Source organism: Oenanthe melanoleuca, chromosome 1A, assembly GCF_029582105.1.
Source record: "Oenanthe melanoleuca isolate GR-GAL-2019-014 chromosome 1A, OMel1.0, whole genome shotgun sequence".
Classification (NCBI taxonomy): domain Eukaryota; kingdom Metazoa; phylum Chordata; class Aves; order Passeriformes; family Muscicapidae; genus Oenanthe; species Oenanthe melanoleuca.
In genome coordinates, this window is record NC_079334.1 from 38,002,634 (window position 1) to 38,023,865 (window position 21,232).

Genomic DNA, 21,232 nt, shown 5'->3' on the forward strand with positions numbered 1-21,232 from the left:
TATGTTTTCTGTCAGACCTCATCTCGGTTTTTTATTCTTTTTATTCTTTATACACTGTTAAAATGTATTGATCCTTTAAAGGGAAGATGTGTGGACTCAAAGAAGCAGGCAGAAGGAATGCTGCTGTGGAACATGCAAAAGCACAGCTTTGTTCAGCATCCCTTGCCTCTGGTCTGACCTTACACAGAAATATGAAGCTTACACAGAAATATTTCACAGAGCTGTTTGGTGGAAGTGTCTTTTGACAGGGAGAAAACAACATTTTTGTTGCAAACTCTGAGACAGAATGGGTTCAGAAAGCCTAGGGTCAATACCACAAGCTCAGCTGCCCTACAACTCCCTCAAGGACAAGTCTGCTGGGGTTTATACTTTACATGGAAATGGCAGGTGACTGGCAGCTTTGAGCACCCATAAACCTCATAGACAATGGATTTATTATTATTTATTCTCTTAAGGCAAGAAGACAGGAATAGTAATGGAATTTTTGTGGAGTATGAGAGACAAGGGGAAAGTGTTAGCAAGATGTTTTATAAGCCTCACAAAAAATAATTTGACTCCTGTATTATGTATAGTGAATGGCAGGTTTTTTTCTGGTATACCACTTTAGGTGGGTTTTAATGTGTTTGTTTTTCAGAGTGATTGATGGGAACTCAGGTTGTTCTTAAAGTACATCTGCCTAGATATTTAACTTAGAGCAAGCAATCTTCCCTTCCTCCTCCCAACCCCACCCTTCTCCCCCCAGAATTTTGGACTGAACAGGTTCTAAAGCCTGTACTTTCTGTACTGTTCCATCCTCTACACCCTGCCCTGCTGATGCTCCCACCCCCTCACAGACTCATGCTCTCCCTCAGAAGGTAGGTGTCCTTCCTCCAAGGGTCTGCCTCTCTTCCCATGTTTTCCTCTCAAGGAAGCAGAAGAAGCTGAAAGCACATGGAGCTGCCACTGTCCATCAGAGGAGTTAACAGTACTTGTTCCACAGCCCTAACTCCTATTTGGAAATGTTTTCAGAAGCATTTGCATTTCTAGCCAGCTAAAACCAATGCATATCTTTAACTTTTATGAAAGCTGGAAGTCAGAATGTGCTGGCTATGGAGGCAGAAAGTTGTTTTGTTCAAGCTCTCAGGGCAGATGATGGTGCCTGTTAGTCTTAATGGCTTTATTTTTCTTAGTTTAGATACTTAGTCATGTTGTATACCTTAAGAACTAGATTGCAGTAGAGTAAAGGTATAATTTGTTCTTAAGGGCCTTTCAAGAGATGCCACAGTAGTGTGTGATCTTTCAGGGCTTGACAGACAAAGGTTAAAAGTCACTGCCTTAATTCTTGTGAGTCTCAGAGGCTTGCTTTGCTGTCCTCACAATCTAAATGAGTGTGTTCAACTCAACTCTTTGACTCTGCAGCAAGCTACTTACTTTTTGCAATATGGAAATCATAGCTTGAATTAGTTGCATTTTTAAAAATACCAGTTATTTCTTGAAATACCTCAAAGATCAAACTTGTGCTATCATCTGTAAGATATTGTGCCCTGGTTATTGGTACAGATACTGTCCTCTGTGTTTTCTCGTTGATTTGGTCAATAAAATTCCATCTGTGATTGTACTTTCTGCTGGTTATGTGGTGACTTCATGGCATGGTTAATAAGATATTGTTGTCACCTGGATTGCTAAACTGCAGAAGTAATTGAAAGCATTTTGCTCCTTGCATGCATAGAAATGTTTCTCCCTTCCTTCTCAGAGGCAGTTTACATTAATGTGTACTGTATTCTGCACCAGGCTCTCCTTTTAGAGACTTCAGATCATGAAGGAAATAGGAAATAGTGTCTCTGTTTAATAATGATGTGGCCTATTTTTCTTAACTTTCTTTTTCAGAGGTTTAGTACAAATGTATTGCACAGCCTGAATAGTGTGCAGATGTTAATATATTTTAGCACTTCATTGGGTCTGAAGTCTTACACACCATGTTTTATTAATAGTTATGTTCTGCTCTGGCTCTTAAAATCAGCTTGGTTTCCCTCAGTCTTTCATTATAAAAACCTGGACAAGGGACAGGCTAGCCATGATAGAGTGATCTGGACTCTGGCATTTATCATGCTGTTGGTCTGCCAAAACAAGGGCTTGTTTGACCTTCATTATATGGCCAGTCTGCAATGTCTGAACTTCTGCCTTAAACATCATGCAGAATGAATCCTTTAGCTGCATCAGGTTGTTTTAACATATCTTTAATATGTGATATTTCTTGTTATTTTAGTTTGCTTACTGTTGTCTTCTTTGAAATTATTTTATGAATTTAGTAAGTCCATTGTTAAAATTAAATGTGCATGTACACAGATGCACCCATATCATGATAGATCTGAAAATACTGGCAATGTGCTGGTAATACACAGAAAGATTTAATAATTGCATCACCATTACTGCAGTGTTGGGAGAAAAAGTTTAAATAGAATTTTCACAGTATGAAGAAACTAAATCCATATTTATTCTTCTGTAGTTGTGGCTGGCAATAAGTTAATATTGTTGTTGTTTCTAGGAGATTCAGAGCTAAAGACATTGGTGAAGGTACTGCTGTGAATTCCTGAAAGAGAAGGGATCCTAGCTAAAAGGCTTGGGAGATTTGAGCATAGAAAGATTAAAAATGATTTGTCTGCATTCTTGAAGGTTATGGAGGTATAATTTTTCATGTATGCCATACATTCATTTTTATCTATTTCGTTATTGCTGTATTTTCCACAGGTTTGCAGAAAGCTGATTCACACATGGGACTAAGTTGTATGTAGGCAAAGATGTGGGCAAGCAGATCTAATAATTACCATTTTACAGAATTTGAGGAATACTGCAGACAGGGAACTGCTTGCCCTAAATAAGCTTTGAGATTAAATAGGACCCAGGAGACACTGGCAAATAAAGATTGTTTGACAGGTTAAAAGCCTTGCTGTAAAGAACTACATGCATGGATAGATGCTGTCTGGAGCACAGAAGGTGGCCTAGGCTTTATGTGAGCTTTAAGTAAGACAAATAATGTATATATTGTTTTGTCAACTTGACATCTCTTTTGTTACTATGCTTTGTTCCCACTTCTAAAAGCACACAGCACCTTATTTAAAAAGAATCTTACTCTGCACTGTGTTCAAACTTGTCACATCTTCCAAAAACAGTGAAGTTTTGCTGACAAGTGAAGTTAGTCTCAATTACTGTGCAGTCTCTGTGGATATATTGAGTAAAGTCTTCCAGGGTAGGGGCTGAAAGTGGGACAGTATTTCACAAGGCCATGAGGAAGGTGCCAGGTTTATGGCCTGACTCTTGAAAGAAGTGCAGTCTGAAAGATCTGTTTTTCACTGAGCCTGAGCTGTGCCAATTTGGACTAATGTGCGTCATTTGGACTGTAAATAAGAGGGACAGTCCCACTGGCATGCAGTATAAATACACTGGTACTGGTGTAATGTTTATGCAGCTCCTAGTGGCAGGTTAGAATTATTCTGTGAATCAAATAAAGCTTGTTAGTGGGATTAAAAAGAATGACTATAGTGCTGCAAATGTATATATTACAAAGATGGAAAAGTATGCTTTACTTTTAATGTTCTCCACATTAGAGTTAAACTTGTGTAAATTCTTGCTTGAAAATTAAATGGGATACTCCACCAAATGAATATTCTAGTCAGTGTGTACACTGTGCTTTGGTGACAAGATCAGCCAGTGTTTGTGCTAAGTCATGCTCAGTAAGAAGAACTGGTAGGATCTGAGCCTAAACTTGTAGGCTCAAGTAATCTGTCAGAATGGACAGAATACGTGAGAGATATTCTTAATAAGATCTTGTGAAGAGTGGAAGAACATTATTAGGAATAACAGAATGACAGTTAAAGCAAGGAAAGAAAATTGCAGACTGATGGAGGGAGCTATTTTCCAGCTGTGAGACCTGATGCATCCTGTGGAGCAGCTTCCAGAGGAAGGCAATGAGGATGGCATCACTAGTGACACTTACAGACACAACTAGGCTGAAAATCATTTACTGCAAATAGCATTAGTACTGCACTGGAACTGAGGCAGGATAACTAACCTCAAGAAAAAAATAGCATTTCTAACTTCTTTTCTTTGAAGATAGTGTTGTGACTTTGCTTATTCCTATTTTCTGTGAAGCAAAATAAACACCTGTTTTCTAAACAGTTTAATATACTTTAATAAGTTTACTTAAAATAAGTTTACTAATTTTTTATGGAACTTGAATGACAGAGTCACTGGCTCAGCTGTTAACCTTTATCACTGGCTTCCCCCTGCACACCTGCAACTAGCTTCTGCTAGTTCTTCTAGGCACAGTGGTGGGCAGTGACAGAGTCAGGAGTTGGTGGCTTAGCTTCAGGCACTGTCCAGGAGCCATGGGGTGTGGCTTGGCCCCTTTGCTCCCTGTCAGCTGGCACTGCCTTCCCAGCCCCTCTGGGGATGGGTAGCTCAACCAAGGGTAGAGAATCAAAGGTAGTACTAAGGTAGCTGATGCATTCTCTGATTTTAATTTTCTGTTTTTCATAGCTATTCATAAAAGGGTTCTTCCATGAAGTGTGGCATTAATGCTCAAATATTTTTGAGGGATGTTGATTTAGCATTTACCAGTGTTAAAGTGATTGAATTTATTACTTTGCAAAGAAAACAGTTCTCACTATATTTTTTCTCCCAAAAGCTAATGTATGGCACTTCTGTGCAATGCCAGCATGCAGCAGTACATCAGAACTACCCATGTGCAAGAAGGACAACAAAACCTTCCTATGGACCAGGGTGTTCAGAATAAAATGGGAGCTTGAATGTCTGGAAATACTTCCTGTCAGTGATATCTGTGCCCCTTAGGAATTTCCTTTTAAATGAAAAGGTTGATAGCCCCATCCTCCACGATAAGGTTTTCTGAGAAGTTGTATGTACAGAAAAATCCCAAGACTCTTGCAGAAAAGAAAAGTGTTTACATCCCCAGTTTCTTCAAGCTTTTTCCTGCACCAACCTCTTCAGTTTCTAGCTGATCTGGGTAAGCCTCACACATATCACTTCTGTGCTGCCTGTATTATTTCCATAAACAATAAACAGCAGCCCAAGACAATAAAGTGAAACTCAAGTTGAATTTTAAAATTATGTAACGATTCAGTGATGATTCTGGTTTATGGCATTCACACTTAATGCTTGATGCTGTATAAACAAAAAGACATATTTATCAGATTGGAAGTAGTTTGTGGTTGGGGTGTTATTTAAATAGGATTACTTCTTTATTAGATAATCTGCTGAAGTGAATTTCACCATATGCTAATATCTCTCGAGACACATTCTGAGCTTTCTGCAGATCCTGCATGTTTTAAATGGTCTTGGAAAGTTCTGAATTTTCATGAGCAAAATAGCTTTGGGAGGAGATCAGCATACTTAGTAATTTAGGAAACCAAGCATTTCCATTCAGGTGCCTAAGCACAGGCGTAGGAAATTAACTTTGCACAGGCAAACTTGGAGGATATTCAGATCATTTTTCAAACAGTCAAGCTTGCTGAGGTATTGTAAATATCAATACAAAGTGGATTCACAGTTATGCATAATTACAGTACCCTACTTCTCTTGCTTCTAGATTAAAACTGAGCTGCTACTGTAATAAGTAACCATATAATTCAGAAAAAAAAGAGAATTAAATTTTCATAAAGTATTATAAAATTGAATACATTTTCACTTTAGAGAGACAACAAAGTTATTCATTGGTAGTATAACTGTTAAAATTAAGTTTCTAAGAAAACCAGAGACGTGTCTGCTAAATGTGGAAAAGAAAATTACCAGAGGAGCTATTCTAACTCTTTCTTCTCATAATTTTTCCATGTCACATACACCAACAAATGTTACTTATGGAAGCATTTGAAACCCTATGTTTTCTTAATAAAGACTGCTCTCAAGAGCACTGAGCACACAGTTTGATAAGAAAGGATTAAGATTAAATACATCCATATTTGTCCTACTTGGAGCCTAGACTATTAATGGCTACTTTACATGCAGAGCTTAAAAAATTTTAGTTAATTCTAAGCACTACTTTGAAGAGGAGCATTGCTATTTCAAAATCAAGTCTCATTGGAAGTGACTGAAGCCATAGCTCTAAAGTGAATCTGAAAAATAATTATGACCAGTAAAAATTATTATTACCAGTAGGAGAAAGTAATGTTTTCTTTCATAGTTTGAGCTCCCATAACACATCTGAAAGGATTAGTATATGGGCAAAGAAAATTTTGGCATTTTGTTGTTTCCTGAAGCATATACATTCAAAGTATGTACATTATACATCTGGTGAAAACAGCTAAGATAATTTTGTCTCTTTTTTCAAGAGTTTATAGTCCCTTATGCTCTGGCACAGCTGTAGTGGTATTGTAGTAACCATGAATGTTTCAGATTTTCAATTTTTCTCTAGATTTCTGCATTATTTAAAAGAAAATCTTAAAAAAATGTAACATCCTCCTTTCCCAGGAGAAATACATTCTCTGAGATATTTTTTCATTACTTTTGTCAGAGTGAGCTAGCAAGACTAAATGATTGTGTAGCTGGAGTTTGGGTGCTCTCTATGAATGTGAGAGTGGGCTTCAAGTCCCTGCTCCAAACAGTTTTCCAGCTTTCTCACAGAAGGGAAGATCTTTAACAGAAAGGCCTGAGTTGAGAAAAGAGTCAGTAGCTGCAGGAATGATCCTAAAAGTTCTACCAAGACTCTTTGTAATCCTCCCCAACTTCGGAGCTTCAATAAACCCCAGGCATCAGTGGATACATGTTTGTTTTTATCTGTAAAAGCCTCTAGCTGCAAGCAGTGGAGATAATGAAGAATGCTGTAGCTCAGAATTCACCCTCACTGGTATGATACTGTGCAAAGAAAATATGCTTTTAGATAACATTGGGCATTATGCCATTTAGAGAGAAAATTCACGATAGGTTTCAGACATAGGAGGTATGAGAACCCATGGTATTTTGTGCTGTACTGGCAGGATTCATAAAAATTAGTTGTTTTTAATGAAAATTACTCTTCTTTATAAAGTTAAGGAGCAACAAATTTCAGTGAATGAAATATTACAGATCTAGGAATGTGGGAAGTAACAACTGGGACTCTGGTACTTTTATTTTTTGAGGAGCTAATCTTGGGGATGTCCCCTCAGTTGCAACCAATCCTCTTGACAATTTGTGGTGTTGTCAGTCTGTCTGTGTTCAGATATGTAATTCTCTGCTTGTCTGAGGTGCATGCTGTCCCAAATGGTGCAAACAGCAGCACATGAAGTTGATCTGACTCCTGTACACTGAGACAGCTGGAGCTTAGCCAGCTGAAAATGTAATGTGCTTCTTTGAGGAGTCTTGGGACTTGGTTGGAGATTCTTCACAGCGGGGAACATTTGAGGAACACCTCATTTCACTTGCCTGGGTTGTGAAGTCTGCTTGGACCTACATGGTTATGCTCTAAAATTGTTTAAATTCAGTTTTTCCTAGGCCAAAGAACAGCTTGTTCTGTGGTGAGACATGAGTAAAGCCATCAAAGAATGGAAAACAAAGAACTGAAAGATGGAAACTCTGTTCTCCCTCATAATGCTTCCACATCTACTGTTAAAAAACTACAGTACAACTTTCAAACTCCTAAATACTAGAAAATTCCTGTGTTTGAAATTCCTCATGTACAAATTTGATGCCACATTGTTTCCCTGCTTCCTCTAATGCAGGTTTTGCAGTAGAAAAGCAGATACAAATGGAGCTGAGAGCAAGTGAAGCATCTTCACCTTTCCTCTCATGTAGGAGGGGCAAAGGGGCAGACAGAGTTGTTCAGGAGCTGTTCCCAGTGGGGTGGGGAAAGGTTCCCTTTGGATCAAACACGATGGAGCTGTGCTCTGTCACCTTCTGGGGCCACCTGGTGCTGCACAGGATTTGGACACATTTACTGGGCTCAGCAGCATGGACATGTGTGGCAGCAGCAGTGAAGGAAATGTCCTCTGACCCTTTGGAAGACTGGAAGGAGGCAGTGCCCTTAGCCTTTGCACTCTGTAAACAACATTCCTGAGTCAATAGCTTTCACAGCCCCCAAGAGAGATGTGAGAATGGTTCAGTGGTCAGAAACTGCCTGAATTGTTGAATGTCTGGACTTGACTGTTGAGGAAGCATCTTTAGGCCTTCCTTTTATTCCCTCTCAAGTGCCCCCAGTCGGTATCCTTCAAAGGATATTAAGCAAATACCTAAAGATTTCATGTGGTCATTTTGCTAACACAGGACCAGGCACTTCAGATATATATATCTGTGCACATTGTCTCATGTATAATCTTTCTAATTACTGTTCTTTCTTGAGTCTTTAGAGCCATTAGTCTTGGACAGATGCCCCACACCTGTACAGTAAGAGCAATGCAGAATGATATAAATGGGTCACAGCACGGTCCCTAACTCAGAGAATGAATCATTCAATTACAGGATAGAGATGCCATCTGGTTAAAAATAGGGAGGAAAGTGAAAAAAAGCTGTTTATCTACCACACAAACAAAAGGCAACAAACCTACAGTAATTGCTGTAAGCAGGAGTACTTGCCTGTCTACTTGATTATTATCTTTGTAGTTTTTAATGGCATGTAGGGCTTTGAAAGGGTGATGTGTAAGCTACTGTTACTGGTGTTCAGGGCTGTTCCATGAGGACAAGTAAAAGGAGAAGACAAAAGGGTAATTTTGTGTTGCTGGTTAAGAATCCTAATAATCTGCAAGGTGTCACCTCTGAGATTATCACTTTGTGTTCTGCCCAGAAGGAGTGAATTAACACAGTGTACATCTTTCACTATTGCACATTTACAACTGTTAGAAACGTGCAAAGTATGAATTTGGTGGAAATGACCCCTGCCTCTTTACAGCCTAAGAGGGTTGGTTGGCTGTAGTCACTGAGTGCAGAGATCTTCTGGCATAGCTGACACCTTTGTATGACCTCCTGACTAGCTGGAATTGTTTACTCTGAGCTGTCTGATTTTTAGCCAGAGGGAAAACAGCCAGTGGTGTATCAAAAGCAGCTGCACCCACAGCTGGGTGGTGTAGGTAGCTGGTAGGGAATGTGGCCAGCTGTGAGGGATTCCTTCAGCAGTGGACAAGAGCAGGTTCTGTGAGTGGCAGGGTTCGCAGCTGTGTGTCCAGGTGAAGGCATTTCTGTGCTTTGGGGCAATGCAGTTCAGCCTGTGAGCTCTTTATGGCCTTGCTCCCTGCTGATGATGTGCTGCTATTAGGGGTGTAAACAGGTGAGATTTATGTTTCTGAATCTAGCCTGTTTCCCCTTCTACTTTATATGTGTGGTGTCTTAAAATATATCACAGTTTTTCCTGATACTGAGTTCTTATCTCCTGAGTTGTTATCTGTTTGCAGGGGAATGTTTCAGATCCTTTTTGCTCCTTTGCCTTTTCTGTGTGTTGGCTTGCTGAATTGAGCTTCATTTCCAAGTCTATCAGTGCTGGTAATACAAAACTCTCCTACAAATCCCCCTTGGCACTGCTGTCATAAGACATTTTCACATTTTTAAAATCCTCTCTGCTAACTGTAGAGTGGATGAAGGCATCAAGAAATTTTCATTTGATGATAAATTCTTGTGGCTACTCATGCAACTTTATTAGCACGTACAAACAAATTTTTTTCCTTTGGGCCACGATAAATGATGTCTGACACTTCAGGGCTATCAGGACTTCTTTGTCTCTCTACTTTCTTTTGGGTGACATGTAATTCTGCATCTGTCTGATCTTTATTTTGCCTTCCTGTCTCAGTTAAGCATCTCAATAAGGCTCAGTCAGAATCTTCATACAGTTCATTGGTTTTCGTTTCCTTTGGCTCCTTGGAGTCCTTTATACCTATTTCTAGTTATATTTCAGTCTGATTTTACTGTTAAAAGGGCATTGGAAGGAAATTTTTTCCAATTCTGAGAACAGCTTGCCAGTCCACCAGTGGCTCATTGTTCTTTCCCCATAATAATAGGGTCTGTTTTGCATTTACGGGGTTTCAGAAGTTTATGAAGAAAATTTTGGGGCCCTTTGTTTTGCTATGAGAATCTGTGAACTAATAAAGAAATGTAATGCAAATTTCATGCCTACAGTACCCAACCCATATAAGCACCTGATAAGTTTTCAGCGTTAATAGGCTTAGATTAAAATACTAGCTTACTCACCTGTGCAGTTCTAGTTATTTTCACATCTGCTGGATATTATGAAGAAAACATTTTTGCTCAGACTCTCTAGTAAGTATTTGAATGTGCAGTCCCCTCCTCTCCCTGGTGTTGATAACCAGAAGGTTTTGCAGGTTTGTCCTGTGTTCTGAACTCAGAATAACCACAGGTACTTCTAGTGCAATATTGGGAAAATCTTCTTCCAGTGTGAGAGTGGAGATGATTCACTCATTTGCTCAAAGATTCAGTGGAAAAGGTCTAGTTGTGAGAAGTCTTCTTTCCTTTTTTCCTCTCCCTCAGTCTGATGACAATAATTTGTATGTAAGAACTCTGACTTGGAGAGGACTGTTTTGTTCTGTAAATTGATAGATTTTTCATAGGTAGGGCATACAGTCAAACAGGGCCCAGAAGTCATCACTATCCATCAGTTATAGAGAAATTGTATTACGTTTCCTGCCCACTTTTTACTAGAAAAATGTGTGTCTCAGACTGTCTGCTGTCATGTTCAGAAACTGCAACTAAGTAGTAATGCATAATGAACATATAAGCCACATGTTCAGTTTCTTTGTCTTAAGCCTTGTCTTGAGTTCAAGTGCAGTGGTGCCTCTTCTGTGAAAGAAAAAGAGCTAAATGCTTCTTCTTTCAGCAGCTTTAGTTCAGTCTTACTGTATTTTTTTCTTATTGTGGGAGTGTATATTCTACATATGCAATAATATTAGCTTATCCACTTGCCTCAAATGGAAGTATAAGGCTTTACATACCTTTTTCTTAAATTACATACCTGGATCCATGTTAATATTTTTTCCATGCTTCTCTATTTCCTGTAGCTGGCAGCTTTATTTTCTTGGTGTTTGTACTTGCTTGTAGTATAATCAAGCCTGTTACTCTTCCACTTGTAATATTGTAGTCCTAAAACAATATCAGTTCATTTTACTGTAGAAAACACAATTATATTGGCTGTTGTGCTATTTTATTTTTTATTTTATTTTTTTTTTATTGTGTGTGTTCTTCACTAGTTGCTGTATTTTCATCAAGGTTCATGACTATAAATAATTATTTAGCCTTTTCCTTTTTTCTTTTTTTCCTTTAAATCAATTTATGCTTTTTGTTGTTGCAACTACCTAACAGTAGCAGACTTCATTACAGAAGTTCTGGTTCTAAAGGATAACCAGCTCATTCAGTCACTTCTTTGAGACCTGGTTTTAAATTAAATTATGCTGACCAAACCCTTATCTCACTGGTATAAAATGGAGTGCTGTCTTTGATGCAAGTTTCTGAAGGAGTTTGAATCCTCGCCAGATGTAAAGAGTGCAATCAGCAAAGAAGGATTATACTGTCAAGAGTGTCAGCTGAAAAGATGGTCCTCCAGAAAAAGTTTATATGGTTCTGTTTGATCTGAGGATGCTATAACAGATAATGTAGTCTTTGATTCCTCTACCCATTGATCAGCATTTAAGCACATATTCATGCACATGCTATAAATGCATCAGTCATTTGCAATCTGAAGGAAAATACGCAGACAGAAAGATTTGTGACACTTTAAAGTCTTTGAGCACTCAATTAAAGGGAAAGCAAGGCAGCAGCCTTATTTCTTCTGATTCCTTTATTTTAATTGAAATAATAAAATGTATATACAATTTCTTCTATTTTATTCACATTTCTTTCCTGCACTTTTAGCTCTTCCTTTTCAGAGCTACAATATAGTTGATTTTTCCCCTTACCATCGTTCTGCTCTTAAGAGGGATGTAGAAGTATCTCACTTTCTGCCTAATGCTGCCTCTAATTGGTGACTCATCTGCTCATCCCACCATTAGTGGCACTGAAGTTGTTCAGGAGGTGTTCCACATAGCTTCCTGTTTAGACACAGGTACAGTGCTGTTCTTGAGGCACAGATGTGCCTGGCCTGTTTGGCAACAGCTTTCTGATGTTTTCCCCAAGCAGTTGCTGCAAAGGAAAACGAGCCACCCACTGACAGATCCTAAAAGAAAAGTCCATCTTCCCAGCTAGAAAACTCAAAAGCTTCTGAAATCCTTTTACTCCTGAGCAGGAATAGTGTCTCTGTCATTCAAGTCTTTGAAGCTTCTAAACATGAGAAAAGGACAATTTCTATCATTATGTTAAACCTGGAAAAGTCTTCATATATCAGGCCTGACATTAATATGTGTTACCTCCAATTTGAGTTTTAGCACATCCTTTTCAGCTCTCCTTTTCAGAGCCTTTGTCATTGAGTCTAAACATGACATAGAGCATTGAGTTAGCATTCAGAAATACCCATCCTCATCAGGCTCACAGCATCTCTTGTGATCTGCATTGCTAGTTCATAAAGTATCTGGATTTAAAGAAAAAAAGTTGTTTTTGACATTATATTTAACAGTAACTGGAGGTGTTGCTTGTTTCTGTTTAGATGAGAGTCCTTACACAAAATCTGCAAACCAGGCAAAGGCACCTGATGGAGCACTGTCTGTGAGGAGACAGAGTATTCCAGGTAAGACTTGCTTCACTTTTTGTAACACCTAACTTGTTTTTGAACAGCAAGGTAACACTAATCAAAATTCAACTAGTTATAAAAAGCAAATATATTACAGTTGCTATCAAGCAACTTTATAAGGAAAGTTCCAAGAGAGCTGTAAGGAGTTTCCACAGTTAGGTTGCCTCAAGCTTTTGCTGTGAAGAACATCCCCATATCTGTCTTTTGCAGCAGATTTGAGACACTGAGCACAACCACCTTTTCATCAGAGGCTCATATGTTTCCAGGCCCTCTGAAATCTGATCTTTGATACCTGGTTTCAATAATAGAGGGACATTGGCTCATATTTTCCACTACTCATCAGCCAGACTCAGAAGTCTAACAGAGAAACACTCTGCAGAATTCTTGTCTTCATGTGATTTTCTGCCACGTGTAGAATCACTCGTCCATTCTTGTCTTCTGTGTCATTGCATCACACAAAGCTGGACTGTTAGATTAGACCATTAGTTAAAATAAGTGATCTTTCAACCTGTGTCTCTCTTAATTACTTCAGATAAGTCTGATATAAGTACAAGTTTGGCATACATACTATGCAGCAACCTAAAGGGATTTTCACCTCAAGTAATATTTTAGAGACCTTTTAATGAAAACAAATGAATGCTGACAGAGGTTGCACTCAGGTGGAATTACTGATGTTGCCATTATCACCTCAAGCACCGTAACCTCTGACTCGAAGGGAAGATGTATAGCAGTAGAAATCAGAAGCTGTAAGGTCATGTCACCCACCTTCTAAAGTGGTTTTATTATGAACAAAGACAGATAACCCACAGAGAGTTTGTGGATGGGGGATGGACTCAGACCTTTGCCACTGCTAGACTCAGATCTCATCCCAATAGCTACAGTGAACAGCCAAAGCACATTTTGTGGATGCTTTGTGTGCATATTTCTGTGTGTGAGAGAGAGCAAGCTGCCTTATTTAGTGTTGCTTATAATGAACATTCTTGTTCATTCTTGAAAACATCCTAGTGATTTAAAAAATCTTATTTTTATGGTAGAATCATGAAGATCATAACCCTTGTGAAAAGGCACAAGTACAGTGTCCAGTGTGCAGTTATTCTTGTAAGAAAATACTTAATTATACACACATCAACCTGGGTTTTTGGTTTTTTTATCCACATCAATACAAATCAATATTCATTGTTCTTCAGAGTGAATGAAGACCTCTATAGGGTACTTTTTACTTTTCAGGTAATGCTGTAGCTCATAGATCAGTAATATTTATGGCCTTAAAAGTATTCAACCTTTTGTTTTTTTTTGCTGTGATCTTAGTAGTTATCATTTATAGTGTGTTTACTGTATTTATAAAACACTTAAGCTAAGGTCTGAGAACAAACTGAAGTTTGTGGTTTCACATGATATTTTGAGAACTCCTGATGATTTTCACTTGTGTTCTTTAAAGAGAATGATGAAAATGTACTGGTACTTTTTTTCTTCAGAGCATCTGATAAGATCAGGAATTTCAGGTGTTGAATTATATTCATCATGACTAATGACCATTTATTTTGATTTTTTTACAATTTCGCTGCACATTCTGTTTTTGAGAGCGTTGCAGATACATTTTTACTGTATGCTCTGCATAAGGCAGTTTATTCAGGGAGATTGATACAAGTGTTTGGTGAGATGTGCTTTGCTGTATTTCAGGTGTTCTGAAAACAACTGATCTAAGCTTATGTATATTCTTCAGCTTTTAATATAGTGATGACATTTATCTGAATGCCTTGTTCCATCTCTAGACCTTAGGACCCCAAAGGATAAATGAGATTGAGCTGGTTGGATTTTTTTAAAATTGTAATTAAAATTCTTCATGCCCCAACAAACTCTCATTGTAGCACAATGGATGTTGTGGGTTTAGATACATAAAAGGCTTTGCAAAACTAAGCATTATTTTGAGAATTAACTTGAACATTTAGGAGTTGACTGAAGTTTCTGAAAATAACCTATAAACATTTGTATCACTTGACACCATGTGTTGTATGTGAGATAGCACCTTGTAAATAGCTTCTATTCTCACTTGTGTGTGAGCATTTTATTCACATTATGGATTAGTCTTGGCAGAGGTGCAGAAGCATCCCAGCTAGCCAGCTTCATTTGGCAATGGGAGGTTCACTATTAACTAGTAGCATTAATTAGCACAAGACCAGAAGCAGAGCAGCTGCTGTTGCTTGGGAGCAGGATCACACTTCTGACATTATGTAGGTCAGCTCCAAATAGCTTTTGGATTGGGAGATGTGATGCAGTGAACCCAGTAAATTCTGCTGGACCTGGATGGGAATATGTCAGCTGGAGTTACTGTCAGTGATCTTCACATGGGGATCTTACCCTACATGGTAAGCATTCATTTCTATCCCCCCAGATGGTATGCCTGATAACACATCACATTCCTGAACTGCTGTTTTTCCAAGCTTGAAGCATGGGAGCACCTTTGACAGTATAGCTGTCTATTCCACTTGATGCTCTGTCATTCCTAAGACAGAGACAGCAGATGTTCTATTCCCAAGGAATGCTCTGCCTATTGAATTAACCAAGAGAAAACTTCTGGGTTTTAGCAAGGCAATTGATTGTATGCAGAGTTTTGCACAGGTTTCAACAGCCTCTGAAAAAATACTAGTGAAAATACACAGGATGTGAGATGTAGATCATCCAGCTTGGCAATGGGATTGTGGCATCTCCCTGTGTCTGGTGAAAGTTCCTTCTTGTGACATGAGAATTCATTTTAAAGGATTTCCATTCTTTTGCTCCATCCTTTTGACAACTATCAAAAAGGGGAGCTTTTGTTGCTGTGAGGCCTGAAACTACTAACCCAGCTGCAAACCTCTAGAGGTGGGTTTTATCCTTCCATGTGAAACTGTATTGAAAGAGCAGTATTGATGAGCACTGGCTGAGTGCTCAGAGAAGTAATGTAATTCTGTAGAGGTTACATGGAGCTCAGGCTTGGTTTATTTTACAGGAAAAAATGTTGAAATAATAATTTTATAATTAAAATCAAATGAGCACATACTGCGAGATCGTTGCACTGAGTTTAATTCCTTTCATCCCCAGAAGGAAGGAATGGATTAAGCATCTCCCTGGAGCAGTACTTGCTTATTGGAGATGCAGAATGCATTATTCATGTGATGAGACTACATGTCATATTTGCCATGTCTTCACATGGTGCAAAATCAACAAGCAACAAATCCTTTCAAAGGGATTTACAGAATTGCTGAAATAATAGTTAATTCAAATTTTCTGCATTAATATAATGCAGTTGGAAACTTGGATTTATTTTGCATATGTGTAGGTGTTTAGTTACAGTTACATATACATGATTGTTTGAAATGTTACTTAGCTTCACAGTCAGAATTTCATAACTTAAAAGTAAGGCTTGAGGTAATGCTAGGATGAGAAGCAGCTTGCAGTCAGAAACAAACAGATTTTCCCTTCTAAACATTTAAATTTAGACTGTCAGCCAGACTGTAATGAACCCTTATTGTTACCCTGTCCTCATGGAAGCAAGGGAGCAAGTATATTGTACCCCACTTTAACATTTACTTCAAGATAAGCATGCTCCTGTGCTGTCCTGAATATGGACAGCTGAATGATTTCCAAACTAAAATCAATACCCTCTTATCTGTTTTAACAACATGGGTAATTCAGTCAACAGTGATGCTGTGCAAAGTGTTCACTTTATTTATCTGTTTCTTTGTTTTCAGTTCACTTACTGAAAACTGGGGGCATGGAGTGGAAAGAAGTGACCTGACACAAGAATAAAAATTATTGCTTTGTGAAGTGAAAATAAGACACCATAAATTTAAGACTGTTTAAAATATTTCATAGAATCTGCAACAAAAGCTTCATTTTGTTTTTAGTCCATATTTTTAATTGAGTCTTACAGCTTACCATTATTAAAAAAAATAGTAAAAAACCCAAAGTTTTTTGAGGTGAAATGTTTCAGCTTCTCAGTGTTTCATTTTTGATTTATTTTTTGAAAAATGTGAATCCGTGCCAAATCCAGTTGGCATTAGATTTAAAAAAAAAAAAAAAAAATTATACTTCATCCTTCTTCTGCCTACTGACCTAGACATGTGCACTGTCTCAGACTTCTGGCTGTGTAAAGTCTTGTTGCCTGTAGTAGTCAGTGGCTCAGAAGAGCTGTAGTGTGAGCTGTACACTGGGAGAGCTATTGGAATCATCTGTGAATTCAGGGATTTTTGTTTAGCTAGGATGAATGCAATGGTGAGCTGTCTCATAAGTAAATTCTTGCTCAAGAAACAGGCACCAAATAATGATGAGTAGTGGAGATATTTCCTCAAAGAGAGGAGTTTTCCTGTTCTCTGGGACAGAATGGCACAGCTGCCTGCCTTCTGCCCTGCTCCACACACCTAGCAGAAAGCCTGTGAAGTCTTGTCCTCACCATGTCCAATCCACTGTTGTTTTGCCTCCATGTAAGCCTTGTGCTCCAGCTCTGCCTCCTCAGGGATCCACAGGAGCCTTCCCAAGTCTCCTTCCAGCCACCTTCTACTCACAGTGATAATGGATCTGCTGAACAGGCAAATTATCTGCATTTGTGGTGAGAGTGCTGCCAGCCTTTGCAGAGACAAGCAGGAAAAGACCAAACCTAGATAAGTCATTCTTTTGACGTTTTCTCCACCAACTGGAGCATCTTCTTCTCTCTAACCAGATTTTTTTATTATTAGTTGTCATTTGCAAGTTTTGCAAGCAGCTGCAGAGAGGTACTAACAGGTCAGTTGTTAAAATAGGTCACTGTGCTCTGAAGGAAAATTGTCAAGACTTTGAAGTCTGAAATTAAAGTGACTAGATTTTTCAGTTCCTTTGTGCCTGTGTAAATACTGCACTTTCTTTCCACACTACCTGATTCTTTGAAGCATGCTGTAATACAGGTTTTGTATTTCAGTACAGTGTTTGATCTCAAAAACAGGGGTAGCCATCAAACTGGAGGGAAAACAGAGTGAATGTGCAGCCCTGAGCACATCCTCTGCAGTGGCTCGAGATCTGGAATTGCTGTTAGTAGATGGTTTGCAGCCTTGTTTGGGGGGAGCTTGGTAACAGGATTTTAATGCAAAAATAAAATGTTAAACAAACATAATTTTAGGGTAGGCTGAATTTTGAACTGCTTAGCTAGAAGGGAGCACATGCAAATCAAAGAAGCTTAAAATGCCTTGAAAGGATAATATTTACAGAGCTGATACTAAAAAAGTAATTGCTGTATGATGTAGTGTCCTCAGTAATTGCTTAGGACACAAAATATTCCTAAGAGAAGTTACGAAACACTAAATTATTGTAATAAAACCAATAATTAACATCCTGGGAATTTTCAGGCTCTGAAATATCTAAAAACACAATGTAAATATCATTACAAAGCAGCAAGGCAGTTCTCATCTGATCCTTGGCTCTGAACACATGGAGCTATTTACAAAAATACAGAGGTGTGTCTTTTTTCCCCTACCTGACCCACAGCCTGCTGTGCAGCAAATGCTCATGCTCTCTCTCCAGCTGCACCAAATCTGGCTTTCCTGAGGGGTTTGTCTACTGCCCACAACTGATGAACTCAAATGTAGGTCAGGTGGAAGCTGAAGAATTTTAAAGACCCTTCTTCTTTCTTCACTGTGATTCTTGGGGTTTTGTAACATCTAAAAATATTTGTTTAAATAAAAATATATTACTGTCAGAAAGCAAGCTGAGGTTGTGAAGAAATAAGAGAGTAATTTATTTATGTATATCTGTATATGTGTATGTACATATACATATATATATATATATCCAAAAATTCCAGAATCCAGTCTAAATTAAAGGCAGAACATGTGATGCAGTTATGTCATTGTGTTGCCAATATAGAATTGTATTAGCTGAATTTAAGATCGTGTGTGCTGTGCCTCAATTTAAGTGATGAAAAGTTCTGTACTACATATCATAATAATAGAATAGATGGAGTGCATTAATTTTCTGTTGCAAGAGAATCTCAGAAAAATGTGAGAAATCTGGAAAGTAATACAGTGAGATAAAAGGGTTTTAAAGAAAAAGTCCACATTGATTGAAAAGAAAAAATTAGACTTCTGAAGTGATCCTGGGATCTAAGTTCCATTAAGTGGCACTGCTCAGGAGGGAAGACAGCTCCCAGGTTATTCCTGTAGCTCAGCTCTTAATGTCTGAGCCAGGTTCCCAGTGACTGACAGACAATGATGCATCCCTGTGGGTATGTGCTTACCTGTGTGCAAACAGCTCCAGAGCCAGTTTTGTTTTCCTTGGTGATGAATATGGCCTTGGCAGGACGGGGAGTGTTTGAAAGCAGCTGTTCTCATACTGCAGTTAACTTGGTCCCATTCCTTCAGGCTGCTCTGCTGAGTAAAAGTGCAGAAGGTTTAAACTATGCTGCTGTTTTTTGACAGTGCTCCTAACATCAGCAGCATCCCTTGCATCATTTGCTACAGTGCAGCCACCTTCTCAAGCAAAGTTGCCTGACTTGTACAGTCCTCAGTCACTTTTTCCATCCTTGTCAAAAGAAACCTGCCTTGCCTTTAATTTCAGCTTCCCTCAGATTTCAGAATCACTCTGATGTCACAGATGCAGCACTGTGTTACCTAATTCATCATCCCCCACCAAAATGTGAAACAGTTTTCATTGACCAACTGGTTTTGCAGAGTAAGAGCATGATTTGCCTGAGAAAACATGTCAAAATCATCCCAAACCTTTCTCATAGTCTCATGGTGAGCAAAAGGAATTCATTGCAGAAGTAAAACTTAAAAAGAAAATGTGTATCAATAAAAGCTGGGTTAGGAAATTCAAGTATGTGTCTACAAAAGCACTTCTTTCCCTCAATTTGCATTCTTCTCATAGACACTTACTTTTACTATGTACTTTTAAAAATCAGCACAAAATGCCACTGAAGGGATTTTAAGCATTTAGAAATCCATTAGCCATAACCTCTGCAGTCACAGTTATTATGGTAACGATCTTGGGTGATTTCTGAGCAGAAGTGAGCGTTCTGACCTGAGAAATGCAGATCACAGGCTAGTAAGCTTTTCTGCAGTTGAGGTGTTTATTATATCTGCAAAGTCATTTGCTGATTTTCATGTTGGATGAGAGGCTACAGTTGCTGTATCATTTACAGGCTTCCCTGTGTGTTTGTTTAACCTGCTGGAGGTTTACCAAATGGGCTGTGAAGCAGCTGCAGAGCTATATGTCTTTTCCTTCCCACTGACATTGAAAATTTCTGAATCTGCTTTCACATATTTAGTACTGCAGATTTCTTTCTTGTCCTTCCTCCTTTTCATCAAAATAACTTTGTTGGAAGGACTTAATATATCATTCGTGTTTCATACACAGATAAATGTGAAAGAAATTTCTCTCTTGTAGAAAATTAACAAAGGTCACTGAGTTCTTACTAATTGAGATTGCTGATAATTTATTTATACATATTATTTACAGGCCTGCTACATGCTGGTGTTCTTCAGTTCCAAAAAAAGGATTAGAATAGAGAACAGTCTCATTTGACTCCTTTTACCATGAAGGAGAGAATGTATTAAGGGCAATACTGTACATGAGGGACGTGCACTTTTTCACATCCCAACCGATAAAAGGTCTGAAAATGTAACTGACTTTAAACGATTTTCTGTATTCACACAGCCAGTGGCAGATTTTGTTGCTGATGGTACCAAACACCTTCATTCGTGTGTATTTGGATTTAATTGCATGCAGTTTTGCAAACCTTTAGCCTTTCAAAATAAAATGTATTAATTTATTGCAGCTGCATTTTTTTTTCCAGGAAAATCCATTTAGCTATATAGAATAGAATGTAGTATAGAATAAAATTGTAGTATAGAATGCCATTCCATATAGCATCTGTAACATCATTTTAAAAACTGCCTTGGCAATTTAGCTGTTGCACACACACATTTTGGGACAGGAATGGGCAGTTCCAAGTGCATTGTTCTGTACTCAGCAAATGTGCATGCAGTGTGTACATCTGCATGCACTCCTCTGGCCATTTGTTGGTTTGAAGCACAAGTCCCTAGCACCTGCCTTCCAGTCACAGTGATACCACAGGACTTTGAATGGAGCTTGGAACCTGAAAATAGGGAAGCATCAGTGCATCTCCTGAGGCTGGGGGTCCCATCTTCCAGGACAATTGTTTTCCTGCAAAATTCTGGCATGCTCTCTAAGCTCCACAAAGGGAAGATAGCCTTGTGATGGTTGGTTTTGTTCATTTTAATCAAAGTGTTGGTGATTTTGTTCTCCTTTAAAGGTTTCAGTTAGAAGAGGAAGCATGGTGTAGTGGACGTGTGAGGAGAGGGAATCTAAGAAAAAAAGAAAGATGGTCGAGACTAGGTTTGAAATAGCAGCATGGAGACAGTCTCTGAAAGAGACACTGGAGTGTCTGGGTGGGCTTGGAAAGAGGGAGAAGAACCATATGCTCTTAAAAGGTCGTGGAAGGAGGTGCCAAGCACAGGGAGATTTGTAACCCTGGGATTGTGCAACTGATCACAATCCCTTCCTGGCTGAACAAAGAAGTTACCAATCCCAGTAATCGCTGCTGTCTACAAGAAGTTGTAAAACTTTGTGAAACCAGACTGATTG

At 38.6% G+C, this 21,232-nt stretch overlaps 1 protein-coding gene across 2 annotated transcripts in view; it reads left to right on the forward strand.

The window, feature by feature from the left end:
* GRIP1 (glutamate receptor interacting protein 1) overlaps positions 1-21,232 on the forward strand; it is a 301,151-nt gene that overhangs the window by 189,242 nt on the left and 90,677 nt on the right. For both annotated transcript variants that reach the window (XM_056514539.1, XM_056514544.1), the window contains exon 2: positions 12,539-12,619. In XM_056514539.1, coding sequence (XP_056370514.1) covers positions 12,539-12,619 — 81 coding nt within the window. The remainder of the gene's footprint in view (positions 1-12,538; positions 12,620-21,232) is intronic.